The 17,983-nt window shown below is 41.1% G+C and overlaps 2 protein-coding genes across 4 annotated transcripts; both read right to left on the bottom strand.

Annotated features, from left to right (window-relative positions):
• Positions 1–370: 370 nt before the first annotated feature.
• On the bottom strand, positions 371–14,049 carry LOC115373909 (E3 ubiquitin-protein ligase TRIM21-like). 2 transcript variants are annotated; one of them, XM_030072545.1, is made up of 2 exons: positions 14,044–14,049; positions 371–1,925 (listed from the first exon to the last, which is right to left on the bottom strand). In XM_030072545.1, the coding sequence occupies exon 2, from the start codon at positions 1,875–1,877 to the stop codon at positions 420–422; it is 1,458 nt and encodes a 485-aa protein (XP_029928405.1). In that variant the 5' UTR covers positions 1,878–1,925; positions 14,044–14,049; the 3' UTR covers positions 371–419. The 2 variants fall into 2 exon arrangements, with proteins under 2 accessions (XP_029928405.1, XP_029928404.1); XM_030072544.1 differs by lacking the exon at positions 14,044–14,049 and adding an exon at positions 2,835–2,876 and having other exon boundaries at positions 371–2,095.
• On the bottom strand, positions 12,333–14,864 carry LOC115373910 (nuclear factor 7, ovary-like). 2 transcript variants are annotated; one of them, XM_030072546.1, is made up of 2 exons: positions 14,790–14,864; positions 12,333–14,222 (listed from the first exon to the last, which is right to left on the bottom strand). In XM_030072546.1, exon 2 carries the CDS (start codon positions 14,215–14,217, stop codon positions 12,547–12,549), a length of 1,671 nt encoding a protein of 556 aa, XP_029928406.1. In that variant the 5' UTR covers positions 14,218–14,222; positions 14,790–14,864; the 3' UTR covers positions 12,333–12,546. The 2 variants fall into 2 exon arrangements, with proteins under 2 accessions (XP_029928406.1, XP_029928408.1); XM_030072548.1 differs by having other exon boundaries at positions 12,333–14,219; positions 14,790–14,815.
• Between the last annotated feature and the right edge of the window lie 3,119 nt (positions 14,865–17,983).

Below are 17,983 nucleotides of genomic sequence, written 5' to 3'. Positions count from 1 at the left end.
CCAATAGAGGACCTTGATCATACAGTCACAACTGTGCACAAAAAAATATAACACTGACCCAGTAGTATATGAGATTAGCTGCAAACAGATACACACACCAACAAACACACATAGCCAAATGCATATCATCCCTTGGCTGCCACTTGGTTGAGATAATAAACCAACAGATTATTGAGTGTTTCTCTAACTTCGTCATGAGTTAAAAAGCTACTCTACACAAAAGAGAAATCTTGGTATTTTCATGTGATATAAGATTAGTTTTCCTCAAAAATCGACCTGCAACCTCACCAGCAAATATAAAAAATAAATTGGACTAGTTTCCAGTTATTTGAAATATTTTGTTACTATACTAACAATTTTGTTCCAACATTTACATACATTTTTTTCTCAGTAAAAACTGCTGATCAAAACAAAACTCATTATGTCACTTTGATGGGAGTGATGATCAGAGATGCGGCTTCAGTTTCCAAGCTGGGGCTGAAGAAAGGATAGATCTGCTCAGTGAAGGAGGAGCCAGTGAAAGAGTAGATCAGAGTCTCGGCCTGCACATCATAGAAAGACACCAGTCCCTCCTCATAATCTACAAACACCCCGACCTTCTCAGGCTTCTGGCTTAGGGAGAGAGGAACTCTGGGATCATCTAGTGCCTTGTAGTTATTTCCATCCCTCAGCCATATGACCCAGAATCCATCCCTGGGAGAGTAATAAATATCTCCCTTCCTGTTGATTGACTTTCTGACCACTCCAACATCCCACTCATTGCCTTTCATCTGAACCTCAAAGTAGAATCTCCCTGAAGAGAAACCTTCTCTTCCCAGGACACTGATACACTCATCAAACCTCTCTGGATTATCAATGAGATCCTGACGTGTGTCTCCACATCTCACTTGTTTCCCGTCCTCAGACAGGATGAGTTCAGGGTTTACTGTGTTTGGGTCGAGGGTCACATCCACTGCATACAGCTGCTGGATCCTCTTCAGATTCATTTCTTCTGACAGCTTCTGCAGATCTTCTTTAGTCTTCTCTATGTGTTGAAGCAGAGTCTTCATCTCTTTAGTGGTTGTCTCCTCCAGCTGAAGCACAGCTCTCCTCAGCGTCTCCACACACAGATATGTGCGGATACTGATGCCAGACCAGTTGTTGGTGCGTGGAAAGGAGGAGACGGATGGGAAGCTCTGGAGGAGCTGGAGCTGGTCTTCAGTGAGGGAGAGACGCTCCAGCTCAGAGCTTGTCCTCTGGAGCTCAGTGATTTCCTCCTCCAGCTCTTTGATGAAGCCCTCAGCCTGTTTCTGTGCTGCTCTCTGCCTCTCTTCAATCACCTCCATCAGCTCAGCCTGCTGTCTCTCGATGGAGGCCACCAGAGCAGTGAAGACCTCAGCAGTTTTAGCTAGCTCTTCATCCGTGTCCTTCTTGTTGAGCTGCATTGATACTTTCATCTGCGCAACCTTCTCCTGTCGTTCTTGTATCATCTTCTGTACTTCTGACTTTTTCCTCTCCAGCTGAGCCTTCCTCTCTTCATACTCTTCCTCTAAAGGAACTGTATCATGAGTCTTGTGCTCTGTACACATCAGACAAACACACAGTTGGTCGGTCCTGCAGAAAAGGTCTAACATCTTGTCATGTTTCTTACACATCCTGTCCTCCAGGTTCTCCACAGGATCGATCAGCTTGTGTCTCTTCAGGGCTGCGACTCTCTGATGAGGCTCCAGGTGAGTCTCACAATAAGAGGTCAAACACAGCAAACAGGACTTCAATGCCTTGACTTTAGTGCCAGGACAGAAGTCACAGGGCACGTCCACTGGTTTGACAGGTTTCTGCTGCTGGATGTTGGAACTTGCAGCTTTAACATCATCAGACTTCCTGAACTGAGCTGCCATTTCAGAGACCAAAGTATTGACAAAGATATCTGGCCTGTTCACGAATGTCTTTTTACACAATGGACATTCACACTTGTCATTGTTGTCCCAACATTTGGTGATACAGGCTTTACAGAAGTTGTGTCCACATGGAGTAGACACAGGCTCAGTGAAAACATCCAGACAAATTGAGCAGAGGAACTGCTCTTTAGACACCAGACTGCAGGCTGAGGCCATTTCTACTGGAGAGGAGAGGCGAGGAGAGGAGGAGAGAGGAGAGGAGAGAAGGGGAGAGAGGAGGTGTTTCAGTGACATGGATCATAAAGTTCAGTGCCTTTTCCAATCCTCACACTTTCAATAAATAACTGTAAAACAATAACTGTGTTTAGTTGATTATAAACAACCAAACACATAAAGTAAAGGTAAGTCATGTTGCAGAAATCTGAATCCAAACTGGTGACGATGATTCATTGAAAAGTCATTCCTACAAAGCTGCTGTGAGAGAAAAGAACAAAGTAACTCTGAGATGAAAAATACCAACAGGAGTTCACACCATCTGACATCATGGATGGTGATGATGGTAACACAATCCCAAACACACTTGCTGCTGTTGAAATCAACTTTGTAAACTTTACTAATAACCAGCAAATGAATTTAAAAAATAATGAGAAGTTACCAGATTACATTACATTTGTTTGTTTTTGATTGGGATTTGGAGTGTAACATGACTTTTCCAAGTCTGGACAAACTGTATCAATTACAGAGACTGAAATATCAATGTTATTGTAAACTCTACTAAGTAGAACAAAAGTTTACACACAATTTAGAAATTATCCTATATATTGTTAAAAAATAAATACATTTATGAGCCAAATCATGACACAGCAAAACAGACTGTCTCACGCTGACATGTTGGTAGATTTATGAATTTCCAACACAAAGTGAAGACATGTAGATAAAAATGGAGTTCAACCTCACCTGTGACACTGTCTCTGCTTTCTTTGCTTGACAAACCTAGAAACTAAACAGCCTTTTCGCCGAGAGATTCCTCTAGAGGTAAGTAACTTTCAGTTTCATTTTCCTGAAATCAAACCGAGGTGCCCTCCCACTCCAGTTAACCCTTTGTGAGCTGAGCCAAACCAGTCAGACTGCATCAGATTGAAATGACTTGACTCAGGATGTTGTTGTGACAGAAATGTTGGCCTGTCTGACACTTTCCCAGCTGAATCTGTGGAACTTCAACTGTGGTGAGAGTTCAGAGGTAAAGTCTGTGTGCATCTGAATGTTCAGCCTCTTGAAGGAGGGAGGCCATGGTCTTCAGGTGTACAAACACGTGACTGATAGAAGGAGTATCGGGATGGGAGCGATTACAAGCTGAGACTTGAGTACATGGACAACAGAGACAACATCCACACCCAAGCAGGAAAACTTCAACTGGCTTCACACATTTTGTTACAGCCTGCTTTTGCTGGATTTTCTGAGGAATCAGTGTAAGGAAGTGTAATGAAGTGTAATGAGATTTCTCTGTATCCTGGGAGCCAAGTCCTTCTCTACTGGGAGCTTCTCAAATCATGACGCAGCAAAACAGACTGTGTCATGTTAACAACAAGCACTTTGAGTTGCAGAATTTGAGGTTCAATTCAAAATTTCAGATTCTAGTTTATCTTCATCTGTCCCTAATGACTATGACACAAATATTTATTATATCCCCCAATAAAAAAAGGTGCACAGGGTTTATGCTTTGTTAGCAGGATATCTTTACATGTTATATAAATCATCTGGCCAAAGGGGGGCCAGTGTCAGTGGGTGTAATGAACTTTTGGTAAAGAGCCAACATGGGGAACGGGCCTGTCGTGACCTCTGCACAGTCTTGTCATAATGTTATCAGCTAAGGAACATTCACACACAGGCAAAAACAGAAGAACCTCAAATGACCTCCTCTTTGATTTTCCTGGGTTCCTCATCTCATTTTTATGGGCAAAAGCAGATTTAGGTTCGTTATCATTTCATTTGCTGATGAGTGCTTTGCAAATCTGTCTTGAAAAGTCTTGCACAGGTGAAGGTGGTGTATTTACTTATTTATTTTTAGAATTACCAAGAAATTAACAATAACAAAAGAAAATAGGCCAAAATTACAGTGCAATTACAACTGCACTTATGCATTCATTGTATATTATGGTATATGACTTCTGATAATGCCTGTGTTTTAACCCCTCAGAGGGTTTTGTGACATTCTTCTACATGTTTTCTCAATTGTCATGTCATTTTTAGTCTATTCTATAGTCTAGCCTATATAGTCCAGCAGCTACGCGCAATATTTTGATGGAATCGTGCACTTCATGATACAAGCACCATTTTTCAAAATGGCTGCCATCTGCTGTGATTTTACCTGTAACTCAGGTTCTAGACCACCTAGGATCTTGATCCTGGTGACTAATCCTACATTTTCAAGGATGAGGAATACAGTGGTACTATTTACAACAGGCTAGCAACTACCTAACTACATATTTCTGGCATTCACTTAATTAAATAATAATAAAAACCATCAAAATATGTATTTTGGTAGAGTATACTGTACATGTTTTCTAAGATGTTGACAGATATGCCATGAAATGCATTTATGTTATGGCAATGACCAAAGTGGAACTCTACAGCAGTACAGAGACAGGATACATTTAGCCTAAAGGCATTTTAATAAAGCCAAAGAGCAAAAAAAGTGTGGCAACACAAAGTTATGTATAATGACACAGTCCACCACAGTAGCAAAGGGCAGTGCACTGAAATGCTGCCTTGGCATATTTGCATCTTCCACAACACCCCTTTCTGCAACCACAGCGGAGGAGGTCGCGACATGCCAGGCTTGCTTCTGGTAGTGTGGTCCAGTGAACTTCCCATCCACCTGTCAGAATCAGAATCAACTTTGTTGTCACATGACACATTTTACAGGTGTAAAAAAGTGGGTTAAATTATTCATTCATTCATTCATTCATTCATTGTGTGTCCTTCCTCTTCCACCCCCAGTCACCTGGGAAGGGGAGTTCAGGGACTGCAACCATGGCCTGTCCCCAGCAGTGACCAGCTTGGTAGGCTGCTCTCTTTGTATGTAGTGCTGCTTGTGTTGGGGGGGAGTCCATCAATCGTTCTACCTTTTTGGGTGAACAGCTGCTTCCATGATTCCTGGCTGCTGGTGTGGTCATACAGCAATACCACAAATCATTCAAGAGGCTCCATCCAGTCATCTACGGCGTCTGGTGTGGTAGCCAAGGTACAGAAGGCACAAGTCAAAGTTCTTCCATGTATCCCATGTCATCTTATTGTCCCTGCCTCCAAATGATGACACAGTGTCAAAACCAGTAAAGGCAAGCAGCATGATGAGTGCTGATTACCTGTTTCTCAGTAGCAAGGGATGTAACACAAGTTGAAAGGAAGGAGAACAGCTCAGCTTTGTTCTCATCAATATGTAGATACTCCGGCCAATTTCCAGGAATGGCACTGGATGGCTCAATGCGTCAACGAATTCCCTTCCCTCTCTTGCTGCATGTTTCAGCCTTCAGCGTTTCTGGTTAGCCAGACAATACCCCACAAGTCTCAACAAGAAAATATCATCCCTGAAGAATGACTGTTCCTTGTTCTCAAGGCTCTACATTGAATCACAGACATGTGATGGAAATCTAGATGAATTCTTTGAGCATGAAAACCAGGCATGTCCACCAGCACTGTCACAAATGGGCAAGCTGAGAACTGTTACCAAGTCGGACTTGATGGGCTGTTTGATGGACCTGGTTCCTTCACATGAAAATGCATCCATTCCCACTGTCCAGGTCATCATTCCTGATGGGGCTGCTATCATGAACATGCTGCAAAGACATTTTCAGATTATGCACAGCAAGTGTTCTTGCCATACATCCAGTCTCAGCTGGGGCATGTCTGCAGAGTCGACGATGGGAAGGACGTGTGTGTGCTAGCGTGTGTTCCTGTAGCCCCTTCATCCTTCATCATCCTTCATCAGTTATTATGAGACAACAGTCAAGTAAGTTTTTGTGCCCGGGTGTGAATGTGTGTGCAGTCCTCTTTTATTTTTTTACAACTCCTCACACATCTCAGTTTCCTTGCATCTGTCAGGCCCCTGAATAAGAGAAGAAGGGCCACTGTGTGTTGTAGTGCAGGCTCCAGCCATGCTGACCAGAAAATAAATTGGAAAAGAAAAAAGAAAAAAAAAATACATTAACAATATTAATTACAAGAAAACTATGTTTCCAATTATTATAAATCAATATTTAAGAAAAGCACCAGAAAATGAATTTTCTGCCGTCCGGGACGTTTCAGCTACAGCAGCGCCTCACCTGGTTCTTCTGTTCTCTGTGTCTCTCTGTCCATTAAGAATTATGCACGTGACACCTGGAACTGACAACTCTTCAGCGACTGCTGCCCTCCTACAATTTGACCCCAGACTTTCCTCTCAAATGCACACTTCACCTGTCTTTATTCATGCGCACTTTCCAACACCCAAAATCACATCTAGATACAGATATTTATCTGTCTTGTTCACACGTTCATGCAGACACACTACAGAACATCTTAAACCAGTTTCAGCTCTCCCTGCTGAAATGTGGCTCTTTGAAACTTGAGCAAATTCACTTTAGTTCTTTTCAAAATCAGTATTTAAAATTAAATGCAAGAAGATTGCCATAGCACTGCCACAAAATTAGACCTGAAAAGGAGCAGGGTTAATGTTTGCTGGCAAACATACACAGAACATGCTTTATGACTTGTCATCTTTTTTTGGACTGTTTACTCTTTAAGCGGCTTCCTGCTCCTGGTTTGTGGCTGCAGAGGAACGAGGAGCAGCTGTCAGTCAAACAGCAGCTTGACCCGCCTCCTCCTGTCCTGGAGCTGCCGCCACACCTCAGCCTGTGTTGTAGTCGGCCCGCGGCAGATAATATGGCTGATTACACTTTGGAGTCAGTGGGTTAGTAATCATCTTCATCATCATCATCTTCATCATCATTCACACGTGTACATTATTGTGGAGTGTATTCACAGTTTGCCTTTTCACTTCCTCTGTATGTGTGTGTGTGTGTGTGTGTGTTTATGTGTGTGTGCAGGTGCCAGGGTGTTGAAACATTTCAGTTCAGACACATATCAGGAACCATCAGCCTTCTCAAACCACTTGTTTTATAAAGTGTTCTGGACTGACTTGAGGGGCCCACCGCAACATCAGACTGTCAAACGGCGAGCCCACTAAGACCTTTCAGCTGCGTGCGAGTCCACATGCTGATGCTGACTGCACTCAGACACAGACATTTTTCATCAGCACCTTAAAGGCACACTCCTCCAAGAGCCTTCATCGGGGTGCAGCCTGCACCCTTTTGAATATTTTTTCCAGGGAACAGTGTGCCTCGGATTTTTTTAAATTTGCTGTCATATTCTACACAGGATATTTATTTAAGGACACAAACTTTAATATGTTTTCCCATGTTTTTGTACAGTTTGCTTCAGAAATTGAGGCCTTCTATGAAAATCAAGGAGTGTGCCTTTAATAACTTAATTTGATAGTTTGGGTTCTTCCGTTTAGTGGTATATTGTGGTCAACAGGCGCTTCACCAGCACACTTCTTCTCCAAAATGACTGAAATGGGTTTGGACCAGCAAACAAAACGATGTTGAGCTGAAAAAATGTTCTGGACACACAGCATCATAGGTTTGTTTGGGATTTGTTATTCATGCTGTTTTTCAGCCCTCTTGCTTGCTGGCTGGTGGAACTACTTTATCTCTGTATTACTACGCAGTAGCACACCCCTTACCACTGTATGCTTATTTACACACCTGCAAGATGAAGCTGTTGCATTACGATACAGAGACTAAAGTCGTTTCCTCCAGTTATCAAGCGAGAGATCTGGAGAAGAGCGCTGAACTCTGTGTGAAATTGTGTTGTTTGCTGGTCCAGATCCACTTCATTCATACTGGAGAAGAAAAAGTCCTGATGAAGCGTTTGTTCTCACAACAGGGAGGGAACTGACGGCTCAGATCTGGAGGATCTATACTCATCTGGACAGTGTTGGGGGTAACGCGTTACAAAAGCAACTGTAATGTGTTACAAAAGTAACGTGTTACAGTAACTTATTACTTTTAGCAGTAATGAAGTAATATAACACGTTACAATGGAATTTTGGTAATATTATTACAGTTACTGTGTCAAATAATGTGTTACAAGCAGAAATTAAGCGTTTAAGTGTTTATTATTGTCTTTGTTATTTATTTTAAAGAATCACCCACACCATGCGTCATTTCGCCACCTGATAAATTATCCCAGAACTGGAAGAATTGCGCTGTGGTGATGTGATGGGAGAGATGGCGGCAGAGCATGCTGAAGAGTCAGACTTAACATTTGAGAAATGGATATACTCCCATTATTTTCAATTTATCAAAGAAAAGGAGAAGAACATAATAGTCAAGTGCAATTTATGTGCAGGGAAGCCGAGGGAGCTCTCCACAGTGAAAAATAGCACAAGCAACTTGAAAAAACACCTGGAGAGGGTTCACGCTAACGTCAAGCTAACTGAGAGACATGACGTTGCTAGCAAGCAGAAGAGAAAGGCTGAGGGCGAGAGGGCGAGCAAGACCAAGCAAAAGCAACAAAAGGTAGATTTCTCCGAACCTGCCGTGAAGATGCTTCAACCCCAAGAAGTGAGGAGGCTTGTGGCTGAGTATGTTGTCGAAGATATGCAGCCTCTGTCCAGAGTAGAATCGCCAGCTTTTAGAAAGCTTGTCAGCAAAATTCCCGTGAAAGCCGCTAATCAGGTAAGCTATTGTTGCCAAAATAGCCTATAATATAAAACCTTGGCATATCATGATCTTAATGCCTAGCTTATATCTTTTTAATTTTTCAGTATGTTCTACCGGACAGAATGACATTCACCAAAGAGTTGGATAAATCATATGCTTTAATGGAAAAGGAGCTGAAGAAAACAATTGAAGCGCAGGAGTATGAATCAACAACAGCAGATACACTACTCACAAAAAGTTAGGGATATTTAGCTTTCGAGTGAAATTTCAGGATGAACCTAAAATGCATTCTAACCTTTACAGGTGAACTTAATGTGACCTTCTGTAAACTTTTGAATGTACATGTCCAACTGTTCAATGTTTCAGTACTTTTTGCACAAGTTGCTGTTCTCTAACAAGGAGTTTAACGGCAAAATTCACATCAGGTGTTTGATACTCCAGCTCATCGAGGTCGTATCATTAGGGAACGGCTGCTGGAGACTGGGGTACCTTAAATGGAGTGGCCTGCACTTTCTCAGACCTGAATCCCATAGAAAACCTATGGGATCAGCTGAGTCGCCGTGTAGAGGCTCGGAGCTCTGTACCCCAGAACCTCAATGTCCTGAGGGCCGCCCTTCAAGAAGAGTGGGATGCCATGCCTCAGCAGACAATAAGTCGACTTGTGAACAGCATGAGACGTCGCTGTCAAGCTGTAATTGATGCTCAAGGGCACATGACAAGTTATTGACACAGACATTTTTTGTTGTGGTATATCCACCACTGTTGTTGGCTTTTGTTTCAAGAAATTGTTTGAGATGAGGAAATCACCAGTGTATGCTTCTACTTAAATGCCCTACTTTCATGATATAATATCACTGTAGCGTGAACATTTTACATTTTCCGTAAATTTCACCCAAAAGCCAAATATCCATAAATTTTTGTGAGTAGTGTATATGGACTGCAAACAACAAAAGTTTCATCGGGGTTCGACGCTGTTACCTTGAAACGAGAGAGGGCGGCTATAGTTTGTAAGCGATTCAGGGGGCAACACACGTACAACGCAATTGCGACAGAGCTAGAGGACTTTTTTCCCAATATGGACTAATCAACAATAAAGTGACTGCATGTATGACAGACAATGGGAGTAACTTCGTGAAGGCATTCAAGGAGCATCAGCAGCAGCGAGTGAATTCAGAGTCGGAGGAGGAAAATGAGGAGGTTGATGATGATGGTGAGGTGTCCTTTACAGACCTCCACAGTGTGCTCACCACCACTGAAGATGACGTTAACGTGACTTATGTGTTGCCTCCCCACTATAGATGCGCAGCCCATACCCTTAATCTAATTGTGAACAACGAGGTTGATAAATGGCTTGCGTCCAATTCAGAGTCGAGGCTTATGTATCGTACTGCAACAGGCAAATGTTCAGCACTGTGGATGAAGGCCAGCCGCCCTACAGTTGCATCGGAGTGCTTGGAAGAGGTCAGTGCTAAACAGCTGATTATCCCCACGGTAACATGGTGGAACTCATTCCATGACGCCTACGCACGGATCATAGAAATGCCCCTAGCTGACATCAATAACCTCTGCTCACAGCTTCAGATCAAACGTATGAACGATAGGGAGTACCAGTTTCTCAAAGAATAAAGTTCCATTATGAAGCCCTTTGGACTTATTGTTTGTGTTGTTCACATGCTCTGTTTCAGTGCAGGATATAGACTATATTGTTTTGCAAAATATGCACTTTTTGGTGGTGTACTTTTATTTTCATTGTTGAAATAATAGGCCATGTGTGTGTTTCATATGTCCAGATCTTAGTTCTTTGTGACAATGTCGGACTGAAATGAGCCATATTTTGTAATGATGAGTTATTTGTGTTGTTAGTCTTTTTCTTATTGCTGTTTCAGCGCAATTAAAATATAGGCCTAAACTGTAAAGTATTGTTTTACAAAAAATGTCCTATCTCATGTCGCACGTTTATTTTCATTGTTGAAATAATATAGGCTTGCTGAGTCTTAGTTCTTTGTGAAGTGTCCATGTATGACTGAAGTTAGAAATTAGCCACATTTGGTATTGTTTATTATTTTATTTTCATTTTTTTAAATCAAATCACATGTATTATGGCTTGTTCCTCCGTAAGCCTAATAAAAATGGAATTGAAAAGAGATTTTGTCTTGTCATTATAGGCTACATTATAGAAGCGTCTAGGTGTATGATAGGCCTAAAATATTTGTTACACTTTGATTCTTTATCTGCCTGCCCATTATGTCCAAGACCATTCGTTTATTTTAAAATGTTTAGGTTATAAAAAAAAAAAAAATGTATATTTGTAAAAAAAAAAAAAAATATATGTATGGTGCAAAATTATTTTTATTTTAAAATCTTAACTGTCAGTTGAGTGGGCCTATTGTAGGGCCGGTTGTAACATAAAAGTAGTGTAATCAGTAATGCGTTACTCTGCAAATAAAGTAATATTGTAAAGTAACTTACTACTTCCAAATCAAAGTAACAAGTAATATGTAATATATTACATTTTGAAAGTAACTTGCCCAACATTGCATATGGAGCAATAAATAACACTGTATGGATAAGAACCTACACTATCACTGTAATCATTTTTAATTCTTCACAATAATTTGGCGAGTACAGCACAAAATGTTGTTGGTGGTTAGTTGCTATGGTGACAACACAAGCCAACAGGACCGTAAAGTGTTCAAGTTCAGCCCTCTATCTCAAAATGAATATTTTCTCTGGATCGGCGAGTGGTTTTGGATAATGTATTTTTCTAGTTGTAATTAATGCTCCTGAACCTTGAAAAGCAGAGTTAACAGATATTTGTTAAGAGATAAGCAGCAACATGAAGGCCTAATCTTGTGTCAGCACTGAAAAAAAGACACATGAAACACACAAGTCCATATCGTCTGAATCTTTACGGGTCACACCAAACGAAAGGAGAGGATCAAAGTATGTCCAACATTGACTTTAGTTTTAATAACTGACTTAGTGACCATGAAGCTAAGAAAGCTGTAAGCAGAGATTGTAAATTATTCAGTATACCTTTTGCATGTTGATAAGAAGCACAATGAATTGCATAGGACAGAAATCATATAATTTCCATAAGTGGTGGAAATAAAGACACATGAAACACATAAGTGCATGGCATCAGAATTTTTTTTTTTTTTTCATCATGTATTTATTTGGCATGCATAAATACTTGAGAAATATGCAGAATTCAGAAATATGTTTCCTCCCCCCTTAGAACATCCATCTATTCTACCATCTATCAGCTTCTAAATCTTTACTCTTTACATGAAATTAAAGGACAGGATAAACTTTGTGTCCAAGATTGAGTCAGGACATGATGGTGTGTAAAATAAAAATGTACCATTTTATAATAAGGCTATCCTTATGAATGGTCGATAATTTGGTTATTAATTAGGTTGTAAACACTTCATAAATCATTAAGAAACTGTTACAAACAAGTAATAACAACAACAGTGAAAAATCAAACATAAAACACAGAAAACCAAAAAGTTACCAGGTAATCTAAAGGACAGCATAAAGTAGAATAGAACAGGTATTTCCAAAAAAGTGCAGAACAGAGAAAACATCGGAATCTGGAGGGAAAAACGTAGACGCCAGACACTGAACATGAGCTCCCGTTGAATATTTAATTTATCCTCACCAACGTTTCAGCTGAGCATGGTTTAATTACACTGATTAAATGGGAGCTCATGTTGAGTATACACATTCTACTTTTTCATCCAGTTGTAACAGGTAATTTAAGCTGTTAATATCTACAGATCTATATGTTTTTCAGAATATGTAAGACAACAGCGTGTTACTCTCAAAACTGTAGAGTAGGAGAGATCTTGTATGTAAAAACATACAAAGAAATCTGTCCTGATTAATTAAAACTGAACTCATCATCTGTGTTTGACAAGAGTGATCGTCAGGGGGGCAGGATCAAAAAAGCCAGGGCTTAAGAATGGGTAGATCTTATCAGTGAAGGAGCAGCCAGAGAAAGAGTAGATCAGAGTCCCGGCCCTCACATCATAGAGAGACACCAGTCCGTCGTCATAATCTACAAAGACCCCAATTTTCTCAGGCCTCTGCCTCAGAGAGAGAGGAACCTTGGTCCTATCTACAACCCAGCACTTATTTCCACGTCTCTGACTTATGATCCAGTATCCATCCCTGGGGCTGTATGAGATATTTCCCTTCCTGCTGATTGACTTTCTGACCACTCCAACATCCCAATCATCTCCTTTCATCTGAACCTCAAAGTAGAATCTCCCTGAAGAGAAACCTTCTCTTCCCAGGACATTGATACACAGATCAAACCTCTCTGGGTTGTCGGGAAGATCCTGACGTGTGTCTCCACATCTCACTTGTTTCCCGTCCTCAGACAGGATGAGGTAAGGGTGTGCTGTGTTTGGGTCAAGGGTCACATCCACTGCATACAGCTGCTGGATCCTCCTCAGCCTAAAGTCTTCTGGCAGCTTCTGCAGATCTTCTTTAGTCTTCACTATGTGTTGAAGCAGAGTCTTCATCTCTTTAGTGGTTGTCTCCTCCAGCTGAAGCACAGCTGTCCTCACCGTCTCCACACACTGATGTGTGCGGACACTGATGCCAGACCAGTTCTTGGTGCGTGGAGAGGAGGAGACGGATGGGAAGCTCTGGAGGAGCTGGAGCTGGTCTTCAGTGAGGGAGAGACGCTCCAGCTCAGAGCTTGTCCTCTGGAGCTCAGTGATTTCCTCCTCCAGCTCTTTGATGAAGCCCTCAGCCTGTTTCTGTGCTGCTCTCTGCCTCTCTTCAATCACCTCCATCAGCTCAGCCTGCTGTCTCTGGATGGAGGCCACCAGAGCAGTGAAGACCTCAGCAGTTTTAGCTAGCTCTTCATCTGTGTCCTTCTTGTTGAGCTGCACTGATGCTTTCATCTCCTCAACCTTCTCCTGTCGTTCTTGTATCATCTTCTGTACTTTTGACTTTTTCCACTTCAGCTGCGCCTTTATCTCTTCATACTCTTCCTCTAAAGGAACTGTATCATGAGTCTCATGTTCTGTACACATGAGACAAACACACAGTTGGTCGGTCCTGCAGAAGAGCTTTAACATCTTGTCATGTTTCTTACACATCCTGTCCTCCAGGTTCTCCACAGGATCGATGAGCTTGTGTCTCTTCAGGGTTGCGACTCTCTGATGAGGCTCCAGGTGAGTCTCACAATAAGAGGCCAAACACACCAGGCAGGACTTCAAGGCCTTCAGTTTAGTGCCAGGACAGAAGTCACAGGGCACCTCCACTGGTTTGACAGGTTTCTGCTGCTGGATGTTGGAACTTGCAGCTTTAACATCAACAGACTTCCTGAACTGAGCCACCATTTCAGAGACCAAAGTATTGACAAAGAGGTCTGGCTTATTCACAAATGGCTTTTTGCACATTGGACATTCACACTTGTCACTGTTGTCCCAACATTTGGTGATACAGGCTTTACAGAAGTTGTGTCCACATGGAGTAGAGACAGGCTCAGTGAAAACTTCCAGACAGATGGAGCACAGGAACTGCTCTTCAGACAGGAGACTGCAGGCTGAGGCCATTTCTACTGGAGAAGGGAGGAAGAGGAGGAAGAATTTTTAATATATCATGCATTGTTTCATCACATCATTGTGTTGTGTAAAGGTAAAGAGTATGTCAAAATGCTTTGTGTATACTATTTGATATTATGATTAAAAAAAAATAAAAAATACAGCACAAAAATAAGGCACAACTGATATTACTTGAGTGAGTCTTGGTCCATTACTCTCTTTTGCATTACGGTACTTATCAAAAAATCAAAAAACAAAAAACAAACAAACAAAAAAAAAAACAAATCTAACAATGATTCATTATAATTGCTCTGATTTTCTTTTATCCATAGCAGAACTCCAAAACAAACTTACCCTTCTGGGATGCTAAAATTTAGTCAGCCGACTTTATAAAAAACAAAATGATGAATGACGATCAATGAAGTGTTATATTTCATTAATTTTAACGAGTAAATTCATGTCATGTGAATCTTTAACATGAGTGACTAAGTAATTTCGGAACATGTAAATCAACAACAGCTCATGTGCCAGAAGTAAAGTTAATTAAAACAAACAAACAAAAAAGAAAACCTGTTATATTTCACCTGTAAGATGAAGGAGACTGTCTCTGCTTTGCTCTCTTTGTTTTTTAAGGTAAAACTTTGAAACTAAACAATGTTTTGCTGGACAGATTTCCGTACAGTCAATTAACTTTCAGTTTCATTTCAATGACATGAGCCTGAGTTGCCACTCCCACTGAGGTTAACCCCTTAATGGCTGATGCTTAGCAAAAATGTCACAGTTCAGTGAATCAGGGTTGAACTGTACAAAGTCAGAAATTAGTAGGGAGCACTTCATTAACACAAAATGTATTTTGAGTCTTGATGTGCTTAGGCCAATCAATGCAATTTATGTTCCACACACTGGCCATATAGAACCAAGAGGCTTGCAGGGATGCATTTTTTCCTAGGATGGTGAAGGTATGGCCTAATTAACTTACATTCATTCTCTACAGTCTTCCCCTAATCTTAGCCATAACCAATTTATGGCCAGCCCTAACCTTAACATAACCCTAACCTAACACATTCAGTTTCTTGCTGAAAGAAACCACTTAGAACCACACTGAAGACAGAGACCTCCAGAAGACAGAGACTGAGAACCTGACGCCTGAAAATAAGAGCAGAATAGTTCTGGGTAGACTCAGTAACCTCATGGTCCTATCAGTCCAATTTTGTACGTATGCAGCCCACCTGAGTCTTACTTGGAGACAAAGCACACAGAAAAGGTGGCCTCAGGGTGTCAAAGGCCTTAAGTGTGAATCAGTCTTCTAATGGAGGCTGACTCCACTCACACACCCAGTCCATACTACATCACATGTAAAATCTCTAATTTCCCCTTCCACTTGGGCATTTTCAACCAATCACTGCCCTCCAAATTAACAACCTCCAGTCCAGCTTAGGTGAGTAGTGACGTTTCAACAGGAACACTGGCATAACCAGTAACCTAAATCCTAAATCTACAGTTTAAGAACCTAATGACAGTACTTCGAATCTAGCTTAAACCCTTAAGTATAGCTAATCAATCTAATATCTAAACTTAACAATGCTAACACCGGAGGCAATTGAAGAAGTTCTGAGTTGAGATATCTTAAAGACCTCCTCTACCAGCAAAATACATCAACTGGCAACAAATAATACAGTCAGCTGAGCATAGAACATTAACTGGGATTTGATCAGCCCAGCTGGCCTCCAAAGGATGTCCGGCTAGTGTGTAAATGGCCATTGTGACACTACTGATGAAATGTTCCTTGCTCAACACTTATATAAAATAGGAGCAACCCACAAACAAAATTAACTAAAACAAGCCAGTAACCACTAAAACTAATTTGCACAGACTAAAAGATAATCATTCCAAACCGTCATTGTTTGATTTTCCCATCAGATTCATCAATTATATCTTGCATAAGCAGCCATTTTATTCAAAACCAAGTCTAAACCAATCCAGACCCTAATCTTAAAATTTCAAATAGGATTAAAAGAACACACTGTACCTTAACCACAACCTGACCCTAATCTTAACCAGACTAAATCATTCTTAAACGAGGCCCAAACCAACCAAAACCTGACCCTAATCTTTACCAATATCAGACCCTTAATAATTCTTAAACTCGATCGAGGCCTTAACCACTTTGCAAGAGGATTAAAATAACACATTCTCAACATAACCTGACCCTAACCTTAACCAAACTTTAAAAATAACCACAGCTTGTTTGTTAACGAATATTAGCTTGCTTGGGTAGGCTGAGTTAAAGCCGTATTGATTGGCCCATCCACCATCCTGCCAGCCTCGTTACGCAGACTGTGTCGCTCTGTTGACACTACATCAGAGTGCTATTCTTTACAGGATCACTAGAAGTCATCTAACTCTAAAATGTTACTATAGGTAGAAATAAGCTGCTGTGCAAACACAGTCTCCAGAATATCTTTTTTTGTATTTTGTCAACTAGTGTGTCAGGGCCTATGACATGTGGACTTAGCTGTCATACTTGATGCTTCTTCCATAATCACCTGCAGACATTGCACTAGTTCTTGAAAGATAGCATTTTTTGATTGTTTGGGGTCAAATGTTGGCTAAGACTTGGCAAGAATATATTTAACCAGAACACTAAATCTGAAACAGTGCTGACTTTGAGAGATAGAATATGTCTTTTAGTCTGAGCCTGGTGTCAAACTGCTGTCAGTCACAACAATATTTCTGCTGGCCCTGATATTGTCTAAGAGAGTGAGTGTCCACCATCCACCCCAACTCTGTACTAGTGTCACAGAGTGTCACAAGATTTTTTTTTTTTTAGGTGTTCTACTCTCCTGTCCATGCAGGGAGTTGGAGAAGTTGCATTGTCTGTGGTTGGTGCATACCTTAGCGTACTATGAGGAGTTCACAGCAAGGCTGAGATGCACACAATGGATGTGTGCTGTGGTTGTGTGCTACAGGGACAAGACCCTGTCAAAACAGGGGTTCACTCCTTGGCTTTGTGATGGCATTTTACAAGCTTTTGGGTCATTGGATCAGAAACCAACCAGTGGCATTAAACAGTGACACAAATGTGGAGATTTTTATTTGCACATTTGTGCAGTTGATGCTCTGTTGGGTCAGCAGTTTGTATGTGTTGGATGGATCTTTCTCTGGGTCTAAGAGCACTTCTAAGACAGAGAGCCTGTGATGACGAGGATGGACAGTGGTGGTGTCTTACATTTTTGTGACACTGATCAACTATATTATCAGATGCAGAACCTTGGAGATGTTTTTATACTGTTGCTAGAGACATGTTGAGACCTAAAGCAGCAAAATGCAAACACAATCTTCACCGAACTTTTGTCATTTATATAGCAGTTATGAACTTTAAGATTTGGTGGCATGTGCCTTTACCTGCTAAGGACCCATAGTATCAGTGTGTTGAAGCTGAATGGAGAGTGATGTAACATTTAACTGTTGACCGCAGTGCTGAGATATAGGAGTTTCACTGTAGTGGAGCCAGTGACTTTACTCAAATTTACCACTAGATGGAGCAATCTGCACATGTTTCAAACAACGATCCGCCCTCACCTGCAGCTGCACTGAACTTGGTGTGTGTGCAAGTGTTGGTGTATGTGTGTGCACATGAGTGTATGGGTCGCCATGACTACCACTAAAGACAATTCTCCCAAATGGAAAAAAAGCTCTCTGATTGTCCTGTATTAGTTTTTCAGGGAACAGAAGAAAACAAAGAGAGAACCCATAAAAACAAGCACAGCAATGCCAA

Source organism: Myripristis murdjan, chromosome 16 (genome assembly GCF_902150065.1).
Source record: "Myripristis murdjan chromosome 16, fMyrMur1.1, whole genome shotgun sequence".
NCBI lineage: Eukaryota > Metazoa > Chordata > Actinopteri > Holocentriformes > Holocentridae > Myripristis > Myripristis murdjan.
The sequence above is the reverse complement of the archived record's forward strand: the minus strand, read 5'-3'. Positions and strand labels throughout refer to the sequence as shown.

Bases quoted from the DNA above. Each gene is read 5' to 3' on its own strand.
- LOC115373909 (XM_030072544.1), bottom strand. From the start codon at position 2,093: ATGGCCTCAGCCTGCAGTCTGGTGTCTAAAGAGCAGTTCCTCTGCTCA.
- LOC115373910 (XM_030072546.1), bottom strand. From the start codon at position 14,217: ATGGCCTCAGCCTGCAGTCTCCTGTCTGAAGAGCAGTTCCTGTGCTCC.